Source organism: Dermacentor silvarum, chromosome 5 (assembly GCF_013339745.2).
Source record: "Dermacentor silvarum isolate Dsil-2018 chromosome 5, BIME_Dsil_1.4, whole genome shotgun sequence".
Classification (NCBI taxonomy): domain Eukaryota; kingdom Metazoa; phylum Arthropoda; class Arachnida; order Ixodida; family Ixodidae; genus Dermacentor; species Dermacentor silvarum.
The window spans coordinates 9453721-9473967 of NC_051158.1; the positions used below are offsets into that span (position 1 = coordinate 9453721).

At 51.4% G+C, this 20247-nt stretch overlaps 1 protein-coding gene across 2 annotated transcripts in view; it reads left to right on the top strand.

Moving 5' to 3' along the window:
• Nucleotides 1–20247, top strand: part of LOC119452875 (glucose dehydrogenase [FAD, quinone]) — a 207543-nt gene that overhangs the window by 145859 nt on the left and 41437 nt on the right. For both annotated transcript variants that reach the window (XM_037714827.2, XM_049667353.1), the window contains one exon: nt 2485–2662. In XM_037714827.2, coding sequence (XP_037570755.1) covers nt 2485–2662 — 178 coding nt within the window. The remainder of the gene's footprint in view (nt 1–2484; nt 2663–20247) is intronic.

Consider the following 20247-nt stretch of genomic DNA (forward strand, 5'->3'; position numbering starts at 1 on the left):
TCGGACAGCTTGGAATACATATCTAGCACCGCTTTCAGTACAAGTTCCGTATACGCTGCTCGCGCCATTTGGACAAGGCGTAATGAGCTCTAAAAGCACTTTCATGTCCTCTGAAGCTGTGGCCAAAGCTTCGTGCCGTGTACACAGTCACCGTCTACGATATGCGTCGAAAAGGAGGTTTGTTGTGCCGCACCGGCGTCACGCGCTTGCATTGTAAACGCGGAGGCAACGGAGGCGGCTGAGGCAAGCAATGGACGCGTCACCACGTGATCAAACATGGCAGCACCCACGGGAGCGCCGCGAAAAGGGTCAATACAAGCAGCATTAACCAGGAGAGCGGCGATTTCATCATTTACCCTAAAAGCCCTGCCGAGCTTTGCCTATAGGGAAGTAGAGTAACAGGGGTGTCACACAGCACACTTTTGATCGCTATCAAGCTCGATCCGGATCGAATTTCTCGGTCGTGATTGGCTCGTTTGCGCAAACTGCGCGAGGGAGTCAATCACAATCGAGAATTTCGATCCGGATCGGGCTTGATCGCGATCAAAAGTGGTCGTGTAACACCGGTATGACACTCATGAGTCACGGATAACAAGTAAACTCTGGGGGAACAAAATTAAAATATTATACACATATGTAGACAGAAGCAAAACTACTAGAACAACGTCTGCTAAAAAAATGTCAGTTTCGCCCTAAGGGCGAAGCAATGAATGCGATAGCAACACAGCAATGTCATACGAAGTAAGGTGAGCTGCTTTGGTAGCAATATGAATTGTAGTAAACATGAGCTGATTAAGTAAGCAGGTGTGCTGCGGCGTAAGTAGACCGACATGAAGAGAGACTCGATGACCACGAGAAGGCGCGTGTGAAACGGTGGTGTTGATGAGAAGCGCTTCCCGTGGGCAGCGCGCGTGCGAAGGGACACACCTGTAGCGCTGCACTGCCGATCCGGGCAGCATTACATGTGTAGCGTGCGTTGGAAAATGTGGCCCGACTATTACTAACTGAATGAACAAGCGTGGTGTGAGCGCGCACAAACAAACATGAATAGATCACACTGAATGACTGCAGACAACGACTGCCAAAACGCTGGCAGCAAGCCCGTACGCTGCAGCGGGCGAAGGTACGTGCGGTCTATCGCTTCAACAGAAACTGAGCGGCGAATGCACAGTGCATAAAGGCCAGAGCCGTGTGGAGATAAGAGACGGTGCGGCGAGCGGCGAGCGCGGTTGTTGACAGAGTATAAGTGCCCCCCCCCCCCCCCCCCCCGCTCCCTCCGGCGCTGGCTTCCTGCTTCCTTGCTTGCGCGTGGGAGAGATAAGAGACGGCGCGGTCGAGCGACGAGCGCGCTGGCAGAGTAGCAATGCCCCCCCCCCCCTCCCCCCGCTCCCTCCGGCGCTGGCTTCCCGCTTCGTTGCTTGCGCGAGGGAGATTGAGTGCGTTCGCTCTCCGTGATAGCGCGCGTCCCCGCACGCTTCCCGGAAGCTCGGGCATACGGCGCGCGGTGAAGATTTTATCTATACGGAACCTCACGGCGACGGTGACGGCGACGCCGACGGCAGAAATCCGGTTGAAGTGTCCATATAATTGCTATCGCAATAAAAATAATCATGCAACTATACATAGGAACAGGCGACAATCTTAACCAACGAAAACAGAAGAATCGAACAGCAACACATACAACGGAAAGACAGTATTTATACAAGAACAAATATGCCCATTTGGGATAGCAAGGTTCACAGGTTTGTTTAAAAGCATTAGGGTTGGCATCTTCAGCAATTAATCTTGCAAAAACCCAACCTATGCAAACTACTTAGATCACAAACTCTAACCTCCGTTGTCCGCTATCTTTGGTTGCGAACCGCTGAATCCATCTTGTTGTGTCAGTGGCAATGTCCAGATGAGTATGTAACATTGCCAGTCCACTCAAGCGCCCTTCGCTCATTTGAGAACGCACCCAAGTCTTCAAACGGCGTAGAGCAGACAATGGCCTTTCGGCACTGGCAACATTCACAGGTAGGGTGCCAGTACCTGCAGTACCTGCCCCGCTTATTTAAACGACATTCTACTCTCCGAAGGGGTGAGATTGGTGGTGGGGAGGAAGCGATAAGCTCGCTACCATAACGGCAGCGGTTGCGTCCAGTGTGGCGCCTAACAAGAAGGTAGAAGTGAGGGGTGCGTTGCTCGCCGCGGACAGCGCGATGGTGGCCGCAGCGGCCAAAAAAATTCGACGTGCCAAAAATCCCTGTCGAGGGAGGTGGAAGGGCGGGGTCGATAGCCCAACCGCACCCCCCCCCCCCCCCCCTTGGATCCGCCACTGATTTAATCAGGAACGTTTTAATTGCAGTTACGTGGTTTGTAGATTTCTCTTTCATGAAACCGCTAACACCCTCTTGATTTACGCATTGCTCATTCAGCTACAGTGTGGCGCGTCCGTTCGCACATCTAGAGCCGCCTGAGTGGCTATCATGATTCCTCTCCCAGGTCTACGAAATGTACTACAAGCCAATGGAAGGAAGAAAAGGTTTCATGGCCACTCTCGTCATGATTCAGCCAAAGTCGCGAGGCACTGTGACACTGAATGCCACGAATCCGTCCAACCAGCCACTCATCGACCCACGCTTCCTGTCTCAGGCTGAGGATGTCAAAAGAACTGTGAGAGGTACGTGAGTGCTCAGCAACAACGCTTCACACCAAATCTTTAACCGGCCGTCGATTGGTTTCGCATCGGAAGGGTAAATCGGCCTCAGTGGTCGTACTCTAAACATGGCGACATATATAAAGGTAATATAATAATAAATAAGACAACACACACAAAGCGATAGTGCAAAATAGAAAGAATAAACGTCACGCCGCCACAGTCAAAGAACGAAGTAAACTCACGAGGATAAATGAAAAGCAGAAACAAAGAGGGGTGAATGAGCGAAAAAAAAAGTTATGAACGCGCAATGTACGCTTTCATGCGCATAACATGAACTACGTCCGAGCTTGGTTGTCTTTGTGTCCTGGTTCGTGTCAGCGATGTTGAGTCCGGGACCACCTCGTAGTTTACGTCACTGGCGCTTCGGAGCATTTTATATGGACCAAAACACCGGATCAGCAACTTTTCACAGAGGCCACGGTGGCGAACGGAGGTCCACACCCAAACTTGGTCTCCGGGGCTGTCGGACACGTCCCTGTGGTGGCTGCTGTAGCGTCGTGCGTCTGTCTGCTGCTGCTGGCCGATGTGCAGCCGCGCGAGCTGCCGAGCTTCCTCGGCACGATATGAAAATTCCTCGGGTCAGTTGTCAATTGGTCAGCGTCTTGACACGGAAGCATAGCGTCCAGAATCGTCTCGACTTCACGCCCGTAGAGAAGGCGAAATGGTGTGAATCGCGTCGTCTCTTGCACCGCGGTGTTATACGCGAAGGTCACGTAAGTCAAGATCCGATCCCATGTTTTATGTTGGACGTCGATGTACATGTACATTGCGAGCATGTCTATGACCATCTTATTCAGTCGCTCGGTAAGTCCGTTGGTCTGCGGATGATACGCGGTCGTCTTGCGATGCCTGGTCTTGCTTAATTTAAAAATGCCGCAGTTTCGCCCGAAAGGCGAAGCATCAATTGCGATAGCAAATTAGTAGAGAGCTATTCGGAGTACCGATAGTAGTTTTATCGGCTGCATAAACTTGGGCACATTCACTTACTAACTGAATTAACAAGCGTGGTGTCAGCGCGCACAAGCAAACATGAATATATCACACTCAATGACCGCAGACAACCACTGTCAAAACGCTGACAGCAAGCGCAGACGCCGCAGCGAGCGAAGATTCGCGCTCTCGATCGCTTCAACGGAAACTGAGCGGCGAATGCACAGCGCAGACAAAAGTCAGAGCCGTGTGGAGATCGCTTTTAAGAGACGGTGCGGGCGACCGCCGCAGCCGGGCATAGTACAAGCGCGGTTGTTGGCAGAGTAGAAGCTGCCCTCCCTCCCTCCCGCGCTGCCTTCCCGCCTTCCTCCTTTCGCGTGGGAGACTTAGTGGCCAGTTCCCCTTGCTCCCGGTTGCAAGATACGCATTTGGTGCCGCAGCACAGCGTCGCCCCGCCTCCCTCCCTCCCATACCGCCACGGCCTTTCGCGTGACGGAAGTCGCGTTTGCTTTCCGCCGTGCGTTCGCTCTCCGTGATAGCACGCGTTCCCCGCGCGCTTTCGCTCGCGTATACGGGGCGCGGCGACGGTTTTTTCGCCCTTGGACTTTATACGAAACCTCACGGCGACGAAGACGGCAGAAATCCGCTTGAAGTGTCCATATAATTGCTATCGCAATAAAGCTTCATGCATGTAACGTCCTGGTCAAAAGAAGAAGAGAAAGTGAAGAGAGAGAGAGAAGAAGAAGAGGTGGTGGTAGAAACTTTTATTGCCATTGATGGTGGGGGCGAAGAACCCTACATGGCAAGAAGAAGAGGATCGAATGAAATCAGTAAACAGTTGATCAGTCTCGGATCCTTTATTTTACATTTGGCGCAGCCCGACAGGATGTGGATAGAAGTACGAGTTGGTGCTACTACAGCGGGACAACCGTACGTCACGTCATACCAAGCCGAAGATGAAGAACAAGTCGAAGTCCAAGAGACAGCGACGTCACCGAGCCTGCTCCAGTTCATCGCAAGTAAGGCTAAAGTCCCCGAGGCAGATCTCGTGAGCCGAGGTACGTGGAAGATTAATATCAAAATGTCCGACTATGAAAAGCACTTCAGACAGTTATCAAGTAGCAAGCCCTTTCAAAATGATAATAGCCAGGACATTGCTATGCTTATGGAGCGGATGTTGAAAGTGCAGGCGTCTCAAATTGAGCAACATGGACAATTGCTTGCTATGCTAACAGAGACTCTGCGCGCTAACAATGGTCCCAAAGCTGAATTAGTGAAGCCGGACATGTTCGATGGGACGACGGCGTCGGCAACCACTTGGTTGAAGTTCTTTGAATATGCTTGTGAAAAGAACTGCTGGTTGACGTCACAGGATAAAATGCAAAATATGAGACTATTTCTTGTACACAATGCCAAGAAATGGTATGAGCTCCGCATAACAGACCATCCGGACGACGCCTGGGATCACTGGAGAGCAAGTTTTATCTCGGCTTTTGATCAGAACCCGGTCGACCGATGGGACAAAGCTATATTTTTCAAACAACGCTCAAGTTCACTAATTGACTATTTCTACGAGAAGAGACGGCTGTTGCTGTTAGCAGATCCTACTTTGCCTGAGTCGTCTATTGTGCCGTTAGTCATTTATTTATTTATTTATTTATTTATTTATTTATTTATTTATTTATTTATTTATTTATTTATTTATTTATTTATTTATTTATTTATTTATTTATTTATTTATTTATTTATTTATTTATTTATTTATTTATTTATTTATTTATTTATTTATTTATTTATTTATTTATTTATTTATTTATTTATTTATTTATTTATTTATTTATTTATTTATTTATTTGACAATACTGCCAGCTGCTTTTTGGCAGCCAAAGCAGGAGTGGTATAGAAAAGAAAAAGGGACACCGTACAAGCAAAGAAAATGTCGAAATAAAATTCGAACACAGCAAGGTCAAACACAGTGCAACACAGATCATACTTGTACGCTACTGCGCAGAACAATCTCTGCGAAACTAAAGACACGAGTTAAATAAAAGTTCGGTACGAAAGGAATTGCGTGCTTCGCTCACATCTGAGAAATAGCAGATAAGAAAGAGTCGATGGTACGCTTGTTCGTTACCTCTTGTGGGAGCCTGTTCCAGTCTCTTATCGTTCTAGGAAAAAATGAAAATTGATAAGCGACAGTTCTAGCCTGGGTTACAATAAGGGTAAGTTCGTGCTTTCCGCGGGTACTTCTACACGTGTTAAACTGTAAGTAATTGTCAAAATTCATTTTAGTTTGGCCGTTGACTATCGTGTAAAGCATCTTGAGACGGTTGACAAAGGAATCCACGGTATGCCAAACGGTTGAATCCACGGTATGAATCCACGGTTGACATCCACGGTATGACAAAGGAATGCCAAAGGCTAGTGCAAATAAGGTCGCCTAAGACAGTTGAAGACATTCTGGGGTGTCTTAAGGACGTTTACCATGAAGCCCCTGGGCCCGTTGCGCAGCACAATTGGATCCATCCAGCCAGGGTTCATCCGGATAATACAGCGACAGCAATGACAGCATCTACCAGAAGCGCAGCTTCTGACTATTTCCCTAGCAACCGAGACGTCAAGGAGACAAAAAACGAATAAACGTGGGTGCACAGCCCCACCCGTGTAACCAAAACGAGGCTGTCTACTTGATTCGATCAAACGTTTTACAAACGGCACTGCTTATTAACGGAAAAGAAGTAAGTGCCCTAGTCGACACAGGAGCTTCAGTAAGTCTGATTAATCAAACCATGGTAAAAGCAGATGACATGCGACAAGGTAAAGTGGTAACGGTTAAGAGCTACGATGGATCATCCCGAACACTGCACACTTGGACAAGAGTCAGTATACATTTGGCTGGGGAGGACTTCACAGTAGAAGCGCTGGTTATGCGTGATGTCGAATTCTTGTTTATACTGTCAAGACCCGACATGAAGAAGCTACGAATGAACTTTTCTTGGAAAGATGAAGTGACTTTAGACTCCCTGGTTTCAAATGTCCAGACACCGCCACAGATGAGGACTGCCAAATGCGCTAATGACATATGGACAATTTTTCCCGAACTTATATGCCTCGAGGACGCGCGCAGCGCCCCGCATGAGGCAGACGCGCTCACATTGTTCTTGGAATACCTATGCGTTTCAGCTAACTTTTCTTCAAAACACCGGATTGACCGACACCATTCGATCCATGAATGCAAGCGGAACCTGTGGATACCAAATTTCTGGACCAGGGACCGTTTTTCATCCCACCACGGACCTCAGAAGTCACGAACCTCGTGAACGCCACGCTAAGCATACCGGAGCGTAGGTGGTAGCGGCAGCGCCCGGCGGAACGCCGAGGAAGGCGGCGATAAGTGGTTCTTGAGGGAAAGGGAAAGGTTGGCGCTATCTTCTGCAGCCCTTGAGGGAGCACGGCTCAGCGCCAACGTGGCGCTGAGCCGTGCTCCCTCAAGGGCTGCAGAAGATAGCGCCAACCTTTCCCTTTCCCTCAAGAACCACTTATCATCATCATCATCATCAGCGCCAACGGGGAGGGGTAAGTGGGAGCGAAAGAAGGGATAGAGTGGAGTCGCCATGGCTGGGCGAAGCAAAACCGGCAGGCATAGGCGGCACGTATCAGGCCGAGATGGAAGGCCTTGGTGTGCTGCAGAGTCTGCAGGGGTGTTGTGCCGGGCCGGTCAGGCCCGGGGTGGGGTGGGAGGCCGTGAGGCCTTCCCGCTAGTAGAAATGTCCTTAGAGGCGTGCGGAGAGCCCGGCCCTAGATGGCGGCGCAAACACCTGCGTCTGGCGCAGAGGACGCGAAGAATTCCCCAGATCGGAGCCGCGGAGGCCACGAAGAAGACACCGAAGGCATGGATTGCCGTGATACCGAACCCCAAGCTTCCAAGCCCATGACCATAGGACCAAGCAGCAGCTACAGCGGCGGCGGTCCGACGAGAACACTAAACGCTGGAGAAGAGGACTGGCAAACGGTACTCACCCTGCGACAGCGTAAAGCGCAAGCAAAGGAACGCCAACAACAAGCATCGAGAAACGGACCCAGCTCCGAAATTGCTCAAGGCCAGAACGCCTCCAGGAATAACCGACGACGGCCAAAATACCGCAAGCTTCCGCCACGCGACGATTTCAAGGTCGTCATAAGACCCCACCAAGGACTTCCAATCCGATCCCTCACCAGCCCGTTGCTCGCCGAAGCGGTCATCGAAGCATGCAACGGCCACGTACAAGGTGAGCACTTCATGCTCCGTATTAAACCGGGCTCAAATATTTTATTGCGATAGCAATTATATGGACACTCAAAAGCAGATTTCTGCCGTCGGCGTCGCCGTCGCCGTCGCCGTCGCCGTCGCCGTGAGGTTCCGTATGACGTCATTTGGAGATGAAATCGTCGCCGCGCGCCGAACGCTGTATGTGCGAGTGAAAGGGCGCGAGGGGCGCGTCTTTCACGGGGAGTGAACGCACGGCGGAGAACAAACGCGCGTTCTGCGCCGTGCTCGCTTAAGGGCTGCAGAAGTAGGCGTCTCTTTTCTCCTTTTTTATATCAGAGGCTCCGGCAACAGTCACCAACGCCGCACGCATTTTGAGCGAACGCGGGCAAAACGCCGATGGCGTCGACAACAGTTCTGCGTGTTGCCGATGCTGCTGCATGTCCAAGTTTATACAGCTGATAAAGCTAATATCATTACTCCGTATAGCTCTCTACAAGTTTGCTATCGCAATTGATGCTTCGCCTTTCAGGTGAAACTGCGACAACTTTTTTATCGTATCGACCCCTTTGCAAGAAGTGGCGGAACGAGTACGCAAACTTACCTCCATCGTCATCAACGGCAGGCCGCATGCAGTGAACGCGTACGTGGCCACCGGAGACGAGGCTGTGCGCGGCGTAGTGCATGGCATACCGCCCCATACCCCATCTGACACCCTCAAGGTCAACTTACGTATCCGATCCCAAGGTGTGGAAAAAATGTCACAGTTTAGCCCTAAGGGCGAAGCAATGAATGCGATAGCAACACAGCAATGTCATACGAAGTAAGGTGAGCGGCTTTGGTAGCAACAACACGCAGAACTGTTGTCGACGCCATCGGCGTTTTGCCCGCGTTAGCTCAAAATGCGTGCGGCGTTGGTGACTGTTGCTGGAGCCTCTGATATAAATAGGCACTTGGTGCCGCAGCTAAACGTCGCCTCCCTTCCCTCCCCCTCCCCCACGGCCTCTCGCGCGTCTGAAGAAGGCGCGTTTGCTCTACATATATGGTGATTGTAAAGGAGAAAAGAGACGCCTACTTCAGCAGCCCTTATGCGAGCACGGCGCAGAACGCGCGTTTGTTCTCCGCCGTGCGTTCACTCCCCGTGAAAGACGCGCCCCTCGCGCCCTTTCACTCGCACATACAGCGTTCGGCGCGCGGCGACGATTTCATCTCCAAATGACGTCATACGGAACATCACGGCGACGGCGACGGCGACGCCGACGGCAGAAATCTGCTTTTGAGTGTCCATATAATTGCTATCGCAATAATAATTCAAGCCCGCATGCTCGGAGACTCAAAGACTGCAGTGATCACATTTTACGGTACGTTTGTACCACGCTACGTCTACTACCAAGGAGGAGAGCTAGCGTGCTACCCTTACAAAAATACGGTGCAAGTCTGCAAACTGTGCCAACAAGTGGGACACCGCACAGACGTGTGCCCACAACCAGAACTCCAAGTGTGCCGCACGTGTGGCACATCGGAACCCACGGAAGGGCACCAATGCACCCCACGCTGTGCCATGTGCGGGGAGCCACACCTCACAGGAGACCGTAGCTGCAAAAAAAGACTGAAGCCAAACCGTCGCTTGCAGCACACCAACGCATCTCGGCGCAACAAACCATCCTCGAAAACTGTACCACATACCAGTAGCAAGCTGCAACATAAACATCCATCCCGATGGTTCAGCTCGGAAGAGGAAGAAGCAGCCTACAGAGACCAAGAATTCCCGAGACTCGGACACGGATCTGGCAGCCGCACTCCGCGAGAGAGACACCAATCAAGATCCAGCTCAAGATCTCGATCGGGATCCAGACATCGCAGCACGAGCCGCCATGAAACTTTCCCTTTCTCAAAACCCACAAATCTCTCCCAAACACCCTCTACAAAGTCCAGGGCTGCCGTACAGAAAGGCCAGCAACAAACCAACCCACAGGTAAGCTGGGCGCAAGTTGCGTCATCCACTGCCAAAGCCATAACTGAAAGTCCCGAATACCAACGCATTCTTGCCGAAAACAAACTCCTTAAAGCTAGCTTAGCCGAAATAAAACAAGAGCTGGCCGCACTCCGCTCCACCCAAACTCAATCCATACCCAAAAATACGGAACCCGTGATAGCTAAGGAATCTGCGAAGCCAAAACCCATCAATCAGGACACGCTGTCCAATCAGATCGCAATTTTAGCGCGGCAAATGCAGAATTTCCAACAACAAATGTGCAGCGAGCTACAAAAATTAAAAACCTATGTAGATGAATCCGTCAACAGCGTACGCGGCGCCATGCGCAAGCGAGCAAATGTTAGCCCGGGAGCCCCAACGCGGCGCCTGAAGGCTATAGAGACGACGGACAGCGAAGGTACTAATCATGGCTAATCGACGTCCAAATTCAAACGAAACCCTGGAAATTTGGCAATGGAATTGTCGCACTCTCCACAATAAGATAGCCGCATTATCCCACTTCATGCAGACGGCGCCAATCCAGCCAGACATAATATGTATTCAGGAACTAGGAAATAAAATACACACCCTACTGGGCTATGTTTACCACACCCACCCCGACCACCCAAAAATCGCAACGCTGGTTCGAAAAGACATCGCAGTGAGTGTAAGCTACATGTCCCAAACAAATATTCAGCACCAAATTCTAACAATCTGGCCCTGTAAACGCAACAAATCCAAAACCATCATAATCAACATCTATAGCCCCCCAAGGGAACGATCCGCCAATTTCAAAGATCTGTTTTGGCATGCAAAATCCCTAGCATGAAATCAGGATAAAATATTAATACTTGGGGACTTCAACTCGCCACACACAGACTGGGGGTATCCGAGGGACTCTCCTAAAGGTCGCAACCTCGTGGAGGCGATGGAGGACCACACTATGAGGCTAGTCACCATCCTGGACTCTCCTACGCGAACAGGAAATAGCGTCACGACAGATACTTTCCCAGGCCTCACGTTTGCAAATACTTTAGACCGAATCAGCTGGACTAACCTCGAGGAAAACCTAGGTAGCGACCACAGCATCATAAGCATTTCGGTAAACTCGCCCAAGATTAGACGACCACGAGGCCAAGCAACGATCACTGACTGGAAAGCGTATCGGCAGAATCAACCAAACACTCAGCTAAACAATGCGGCGACCTGGGCAGAACAAATACGAACGGCCTATAGACGGACCACCAAGAAGGTGGCGCTAACAGACGACGTCCCGGCAGTAGACTCACATCTACTGCATCTCTGGGAAGCCAAGCGTAGCCTCATAAAACGATGGAGACGACAGAGGCATAATCGAAAACTAAAACTTAGAATAGCGAAACTGTCCCAAGAGGCGAATGAATACGCCCAACATTTGGATGATGACAATTGGATACAATTGTGTGCGTCCATGCAGGGCACCCTGCACACACAAAAAAAAAAAAAAAAACGTGGGCCATACTCCGCAGTATGATGGACCCATCAGGCACTAAAACATCCACCTCCAGAACGCTAAGGCAAATAGCTAGCGAATTCGAAGGTACGGATGAGGAACTTTTGCGGAAACTTAGAGAAACCTATATAGGAAACCCTCCCCAAAAGCAGCACTACCCTGCCTACGACGGCGCAGCTAACGATGAGCTCGATGCCCCAATAACAGTAGCGGAGGTACATGCAGCAGCGCAATCCCTAAAGAAAACCACAGCCCCAGGCAGTGATCAAATCACTAATGCTATGATAAGAAATCTTAGTCACGAAACCCTTCATCAAATCGCAGACTTCTTTAACACAGAGGTTTGGGACACCGGCTTGGTGCCGAGAGAGTGGAAAGAGGCTAAAATAATCCTCATACCCAAACGCACGAAGGCCAAAAACTTTCAAAACCTACGACCAATCTCCCTCACATCCTGCCTAGGGAAACTATTTGAGAAAGTCGTGCTAACGCGCTTAACCGCTCACATAGAAAGCAACCAACTCTTCCCAACTTCAATGTTTGGATTTCGGCCCCATCTATCCGCCCAAGACATTTTCCTCATGCTAAAAGACGAAGTCCTAAACCCTTCAGCCGGCAGCTCCGATAAAATAGTGGTAGCGCTAGACTTTAAGAAAGCGTTCGACACCATATCGCACCAGCTCATACTGGAAGAGCTGAAAGAATTAGCTTGTGGCTCGAAAACATACGCCTACATACGCTCTTTTCTGCAAGATCGCACGGCCACCATAGGTGTCGACTCACTCCGATCGGAAGAAATGCAGGTACCAGGCAGAGGCACACCGCAGGGTTACATCTTGTCACCACTGTTATTTAACATCGGAATGCGCAGACTCGCTCTGTCCCTGGAGACAATACCAGATCTAGGTCACGCACTGTACGCGGACGATATTACCTTATGGGCCTCGACAGGCTCAAGTGAGCATAAGGAAAACACCCTACAGGAGGCAATAAACAAAGTAGAATCCTTCACAGACATGGCGGACATGTGCTGCGCGCCGGAGAAATCGGAATTTATTCCAATTAAAGCAAAATACACGCGCACAAAACCAGAGATCCGGCTAACACTCCAAGGCCAACCAATACGGCAAGTGCAAAAACTGCGAATTCTGGGCCTCTGGTTACAAAGTAACAGCAGAGTAGATCACACCCTACTCTTGCTTAAATCTACAGTACAACAGGTGGCCCGAATGATACACAGGGTAACTTTCCACAGGAAGGGCTTTAAAGAAGACGAAACAATCAGATTGATACAAGCTTTCATAATCAGCAGGGTGACGTACAGCCTACCTTACCAGCACCCTACAAACACTGAAATAAGAGCTATCAACATTCTGATACGCACGGCGTACAAAACCGCCCTGGGGCTACCTAAAAATGCCGCCACAGATAGACTGGAGGCCCTAGGTTTGCACAACTCGTACGAAGAGCACGCATCCGCGGTAATAATATCTCAAAGGGAAAGGCTCAATATCACCGCAACAGGCAGGGCCCTGCTCGAGCGCTTAGGGTATCCCCTACGACCCCAGTACCTAAACGAGGAAACCACCCCAATGCCTCGAGAAATACGGAATCGAATAACAGTTTCTCCAATACCAAAAAACATGAATCCTAAATATCATCAACCTAGAAGGCAGGCAAGGGCTAAGAATCTACAAAAGCGCTTCGGCTCGCACCCCGGAACGATCTACACGGACGTAGCTAAAATACAAAATAACAGATACTGCCTAGCGGCTGTAAGCCAACGATCGACCGTAGCAGCCTCTACCAAAGCAAACTCAGCCAGTACGGCAGAGGCGGTAGCAATCGCCCTAGCCATCAAGGATAAAGACCGGAGAGGAGAGTCAGCCTCGGTACTCACAGACTCCTAAGTAGCCTGCCGACTCTATTTAACTGGAAACATCCCCAAGGCGGCCTTAAACATTTTGGGACATGGCTTACAAGAATCTCATACCACTGTGTGGTGCCCAGCACACACGGGACTGGAGGGAAACGAAAGGGCGGATCGGCTAGCTCGCGTATTTCACATCCGAGCGCCGACGAGTCCTATCGACGAACCTCTAACAAGCTCACGCGACATCTTGGAAAACCAGCGACGTGACCGCCAAAAATTTAGTAATCCGCACCCGGACCTTACCGGGGAACAGGCTCGTGACTGGCGCCGACTACAAACGAACACGTACACAAATCTATACCGACAACACCATATAAGTCCCACACAATACGCGGACATCTGTCCATGGTGCGGAGAGCGGCCCACTCTTGCCCACATTACATGGGAGTGCAATTCGCGGCCCCAAATTCCCCCAAATTAGGGCAAATACCCAGAAACAGGCAGTGGGAGACCTGGCTTGCTAGCACGGAACGGGAGAGCCAACTGGCTCTCCTCGACCAAGCCCAGCGAGCCGCTAAGGCCAGTGGAGCCCTGGACTGAGGGCCCCACCCACTCAACCTTCAATCCCTTCATGGAATAAACGTTTACTACTACTACTACTATATGCCTTGATACATATCCACCTGCAGCTTCTGTACCCGAAGTGCCTTTTGAACTCCGCGACACGACTATTGTACGGAGCCATACTTTCTTTTCATGAGAAATCCTGTATGCTCTCTAGCATACAGGATTTCTCATGAAAAGAAAGTATGGCTGAAACAAGAGCTGCAACAAATGCTGAACGCTGGAATAATAAGGCCCTCAACGTCACCTTTTGCGTCTCCTGTAACTATTGTTCCCAAAGAAGATGGTTCACTGCGACTTTGTACTGATTATCGGCAAATAAACACCCATACAGAACTTATCCATTCCCTATGCCTTTGATTGACGACATCATTAATGATACTGGAGGATGCCAATGGTTCTCACGAATCGATTTGTGCAAAGGTTACTGGCAGGTACCTCTCCAGGAAAAATCAAAGAAGTACACGGCATTTATAACACCATTTGATATATATTGTTACGTAGGAAGACGCAGACGAAAAGCTATATACAAGTATATTTACAAAGAAATGCGCCGCACTTGGCCAAGAAGCCACAGCCCGCAGTAGCCTCTAATCTTCGTCGTCGTCTTCACACTGCTCGCCTCTTCGTCAAGGCAAATACTGTTCCGTAGCACTACCCCCGGCGGCAAAAGCGCCGTCCCGGAGCGATTAAAGGCCGGACTCTGAAGCACTGTAGTAGGCCTTGAGCCTACTGACGTGCACGACATCACTAGATGCCAGAGTAGACGGCGAGGTCGAACTCACAGGTTCAATTTCATACGTCACAGGCGTCACCTGGCGCAGCACGCGGTAGGGCCCAGTGTATCGCGAAAGGAGCTTCTCTGAAAGCCCAATGTGACGAGAGGGCGACCACAGGAGCACGAGCGCACCAGGCGAAAACTGCACGTCACGGTGGCGGGCGTTGTACTGACGCTGCTGAGTGGTTTGCGAGGCCGTCAGTCGAGCACGGGCAAGCTGGCGTGCATGGTCGGCGAGGGCGATGGCGTCGCGCGCATACTCGCTTGTTGAGATCGCAGCAGGAGGAAGTGCCGTATCAAGGGGCAAGGTCGGTTCGCGACCGTACAGTAAATAAAATGGAGAAAATCCGGCGGTGTCGTGCCGGGAAGAATTGTACGCAAATGTGACGTAAGGAAGGGCAATGTCCCAGTCGTGGTGGTCCTTGGAAACGTACTTCGACAGCATATCGGTAAGGGTACGGTTTAACCGCTCCGTCAGGCCATTCGTTTGAGGATGGTATGAGGTAGTCAGCTTGTGTTGAGTGGAGCAGGAACGCACAATGTCGGCGATAACTTTCGACAGGAAGTTGCGACCACGGTCAGTAAGCAGCTGTCGCGGGGCGCCATGAACCAAGATAATGTCACGCAAGAGAAAGTCCGCGACGTCAGTGGCGCAACTGGTAGGGAGAGCCCGCGTGATAGCGTATCGGGTGGCGTAATCAGTTGCGACGGCTACCCATTTGTTCCCCGAAGATGACGTGGGAAAGGGGCCGAGGAGGTCTAATCCAACACGAAAGAACGGTTCCACAGGGACGGTGATCGGCTGGAGATGACCAGCAGGTAGCACCTGAGGTGTTTTCCGACGCTGGCAGGGATCACAGGCAGCAACATAGCGTCGGACGGAGCGAGCGAGACCAGGCCAATAGAAGCGGCGCCGGACGCGGTCGTACGTGCGGGTTACCCCAAGATGGCCTGCAGTGGGTGCGTCATGCATCTCAAAGAGCACAGTTCGTCGTAGATGTTTTGGCACGACAAGAAGATCAGATCCATCAGGGACGAAGTTCCTTCGGTACAGAATGCCGCCGTGGAGGACATATCGGCGAACGGAGGCGTCGGTAGGTGTAGAGCGCAGACGCTCGATGAGTGCTCGCAGCGATAGGTCCCGGTACTGCTCATCGGCGATGTTAGCGAAGTCAGACACAGAGAAAATGCCGTTGGCGTTACTACTGTCGGCGTCGTCAGGCTCGTCTACCGGGTAGCGAGACAGGCAGTCAGCATCCTTGTGTAGTCGGCCGGATTTGTAGGTAACAGTATACGAATATTCTTGGAGGCGTAAGGCCCAGTGACCAAGTCTTCCTGTAGGATCTTTCAGTGAGCATAACCAGCAAAGCGCGTGGTGGTCTGTAACAACGGAAAAGGGCCTGCCATATAAGTATGGACGGAACTTCGCAACCGCCCAAACTAGGGCCAGACACTCACGCTCAGTGATGGAATAGTTGCGCTCGGAGGGTGAAAGGAGCCTGCTGGCGTAAGCGATAACACGGTCGCTGCCGCGCTGGCGTTGTGCCAGTACCGCGCCAATTCCGTGGCCGCTGGCATCAGTACGGACTTCGGTAGGCGCAGAAGGATCGAAGTGGGCCAGAACGGGAGGCGTTGTGAGGAGGTCGATTAGATGCGAGAACGCAGAGGCCTCGTTATCGCCCCACTGGAAAGGAGCGTCTTTTTTCAAAAGCTCTGTTAGTGGTCGTGCTATTGCCGCGAAATTTTTCACGAAACGGCGGAAGTACGAACACAGGCCGACGAAGCTCCGCACATCTTTGACACACTTCGGAACAGGGAAGTGCGTAACAGCATGGATCTTGCCTGGGTCCGGTTGCACTCCGTGCGCGTCAACGAGATGTCCAAGGACAGTAATCTGGCGACGGCCGAATTGGCACTTCGATGCGTTGAGTTGTAGACCGGCTCGCCGAAAAACGTCCAGGACTGCTGAGAGGCGCTCCAAGTGTGTAGCGAACGTTGGGGAGAATACTATAACGTCGTCTAAGTAGCACAGGCACGTGGACCATTTGAAGCCATGAAGAAGGGAGTCCATCATGCGTTCAAAAGTGGCAGGAGCATTACATAGACCGAAAGGCATCACTTTGAATTGATAAAGACCGTCGGGTGTTACAAAAGCAGTCTTCTCGCGGTCTAGATCGTCCACGGCAATCTGCCAGTAGCCGGAGCGAAGGTCAATAGAGGAGAAATAGCGAGCACCGTGGAGGCAGTCAAGGGCGTCATCAATCCGAGGTAGGGGATACACGTCCTTTTTGGTAACCCTGTTCAGGTGCCGATAATCCACGCAAAAGCGCCACGAGCCATCCTTCTTTACAAGTACAACAGGTGACGCCCATGGACTACACGACGGTTCAATAATGTTCTTGGCAAGCATTTTGCGAACTTCAGCGTGAATAACTTGACGCTCAGCCGGGGACACTCGATACGGGCGGCGATGAATAGGAGGGGCATCGCCGGTATTAATGCGATGTTTAACAGCTGTAGTTTGGGCCAAGGGACGATCGTTAAAGTCAAAAATATCGTGATAGGATAACAAAACGCGGTAGAGCTCACGAGCGTGCTCGGACGGCATGTCGGGCGCAATCATTTTCTGTAAGTCGGCAATGGCACAAGTTGCCGACTGCGATGGTAGAGGAGGATCGGCTGAATTGTCGTCTACTGCAATAGATGCTACTGAGTGATCCTCGAATGAGCAAAGCTGGGCCAGAGACATCCCGCGTGGCAGCACTTGTGCCGTCAAGCCAAAATTGACCACGGGCAGGCAGACGCAATTCGCCGTAATAGATAAAACTGTATGAGGCACTGTGATCCCGTGTGTAAGCAGGACGTCTTGCATGGGAGCCGCGATGTAGTGACCGTCGGGCACCGGTGGGGATGACACTAAGTCAACGTAGGTCAGTGCCGAAGGTGGCAAGCGAACGAAGTCGACGGAACTGAGGCGACTAGGGTGTGGTTCAGAGGGATCCAGAACAGGCAGGTCAAGGCGGAGAGTACTGGCTGAACAGTCGATGAGAGCAGAATGCGCGGAGAGGAAGTCCAAGCCGAGGATGATGTCGTGGGGACAGTGGGCGATGACTGTGAATAGCACGATAGTGGAGCGATCGGCGAAGGAGACGCGGGCGGCACACATACCAATTACGGGGGCTGTGCCGCCATCGGCGACACGGACAACAGGCGTCGTGGGGGGTGTGAGTATCTTCTTCAGCCGGTTACGAAGGTCAGCACTCATTACGGATACATGCGCCCCAGTGTCTATAAGAGCAGATACAGAAACACCGTCGACTTGCACGTCAAGAAGGTTCAGATGAGTGGGCAACGTCAGTAGAGGATTTGGCGGCGTAGGGAGCAATGCAGCGTCACCTCGAGGCGCTGCATCGTCTAGTTTTCCGGCTGGGAGCGGCGTCCGAAGGGAGTCGGCGAATAGGAGCGACGGGGCTGAGGAGAGCGAGATTGTCGTCGTTGGGGCGAAGGCGAACGAGAATAGGGGCGGTTCGGCGCAGGAGAATCAGTGGCGGCATTATCGGAGCGTGCTGCATAGGGTCGAGAAGGGCCACCTGGGCGAGAGTAGGCAGTATAAGTAGACCGGGTCGGGGAACTCCAACGACTGCGACAGTGGCGAGAAATGTGCCCGATTCTACGGCAGTGAAAACAAATGGGCTTGTCGTCAGCAGTGCGCCAATCAGATGGGTTGCGGAAACGTGGTGGGTAATAAGATGTGGGACGGGGCGTAATCGAAGAAGCCGGATGGGTATCAGGGCGATGGGCCGAGCAGACGGTGTGAAGACCCATGTTCGCGAACTCCTGGCGGACAACTGCCTGGATCAGGGAAACCGTGACTGCAGGTGCGTTGGAGGAGCTGGAGTCGAAGGCAGCCGGATAGGCGGCCTCAATCTCACGCCGGACGATCCTGGTAACATCACCAGTGTTGTTGGGACGAGGAGCGTCGGCACAGGAAGATGTCGCTGGGGTGTTGGGCAGACGGGCAAACTGCTGGTCGATACGTCGGCTTTTAGCGAGTTCCAGGCGGCGACACTCTTTTATAACCGCATCCACCGTCGCCACGTTGTTGAATACGAGCAAGTTGAAGGCGTCATCGCAATGCCTTTGAGGATGTGGGAAACCTTGTCTGGCTCAGTCATGTGTGCGTCAACTTTGCGGCACAGAGCCAAGACGTCTTGGATGTATGTGACGTAGGGCTCTGTGGACGTCTGCACACGGCCGGATAACGCCCTCTGCGCGGCAAGTTGGTGACCGTAGGGGTTTCCGAACAAGTCTCGGAGCTTTTGCTTAAGCGAATCCCAACTGGTGATCTCCTCTTCGTGTGTCCGAAACCAAACTCGAGGTGTGCCACCGAGGTAAAAGAGTGCGTTGGCGAGCATGATAGTAGGGTCCCACCGGTTATTGCGGCTGACGTGTTCGTACAGGCTGATCCAGTCGTCGACGTCTTCCCCATCTTTGCCCGAGAATACGCCAGGATCGCGGGAAGCGGGGAGAGCGATGTAGGTCGTCGAAGTGGCAGCAGGTGTCGGAGCTGGCTGAGTCGAGCTGTCGTCGGCGGGAGCCATGACGGAAGACTCGACGTACCGTCCACTGCGAAGCTCCGTGACGAGGTACAGGGAACGTCCACCTCCACCAGATATGTTACGTAGGAAGACGCAGACGAAAAGCTATATACAAGTATATTTACAAAGAAATGCGCCGCACTTGGCCAAGAAGCCACAGCCCGCAGTAGCCTCTAATCTTCGTCGTCGTCTTCACACTGCTCGCCTCTTCGTCAAGGCAAATACTGTTCCGTAGCAATATGAATACAACCGTCTGCCATTCGGTTGGAACTCGGGTGCTTGGTTTCAGCGCATGATGAACGGGGTACTTAAAGATTTCATCGTAGATTTCTGCAATGTTTATGTCGATGACATCATTATTTACTCCCGTACCGAGGAAGAGCACTGTTCCCACGTCTCTCAAATACTAGAAGCGTTGAGCAAATCACATCTAAAAATAAACAAGAAGAAAAGTGAATTCTTTCAGAGAAAGGTGGTGTTCCTTGGCAGAGTCCTGAACGGCTTCACGAAGACGACAAAGGAACAGTCCGTCCAACGAATCAAGGAAATGCGTAAGCCCTACGATGTTCACTTCCTGCGTGTATTCTTGGGATTGGCAGGACATTTTCCGGCGTTCATTAAAGACTTTGCGGCGAGATCCAGGTGTCTTACAAGGCTCACTCAAAAGGAAGTTCCCTTTGTGTGGAGCGACGAGTGCGACCGTGCATATGAAGAACTGGTGCGCGCAATATCTTCAGATCCAATCTTGATATTACCTGATTTCGCCAAACCCTTCGAACTCTGCACTGACGCGTCCAATTATGGCACAGGAGCAGTGTTATACCAACGAGATTCCAGCCAAGACAGAAGCCACCAGTTAAAGGTCATTGGCTATTACTCCTACACCTTTTCAAAAGCGGAAGTAAATTACACCACCACGGAAAAGGAGGCCCTAGCAGTAGTGCTAGCGTTACGATACTTCATGAGTTATTTGGAGGGCCGTCGGTTCAAGCTCTTCACGGACAATCAGGCTTTGACATACCTTCTGAGC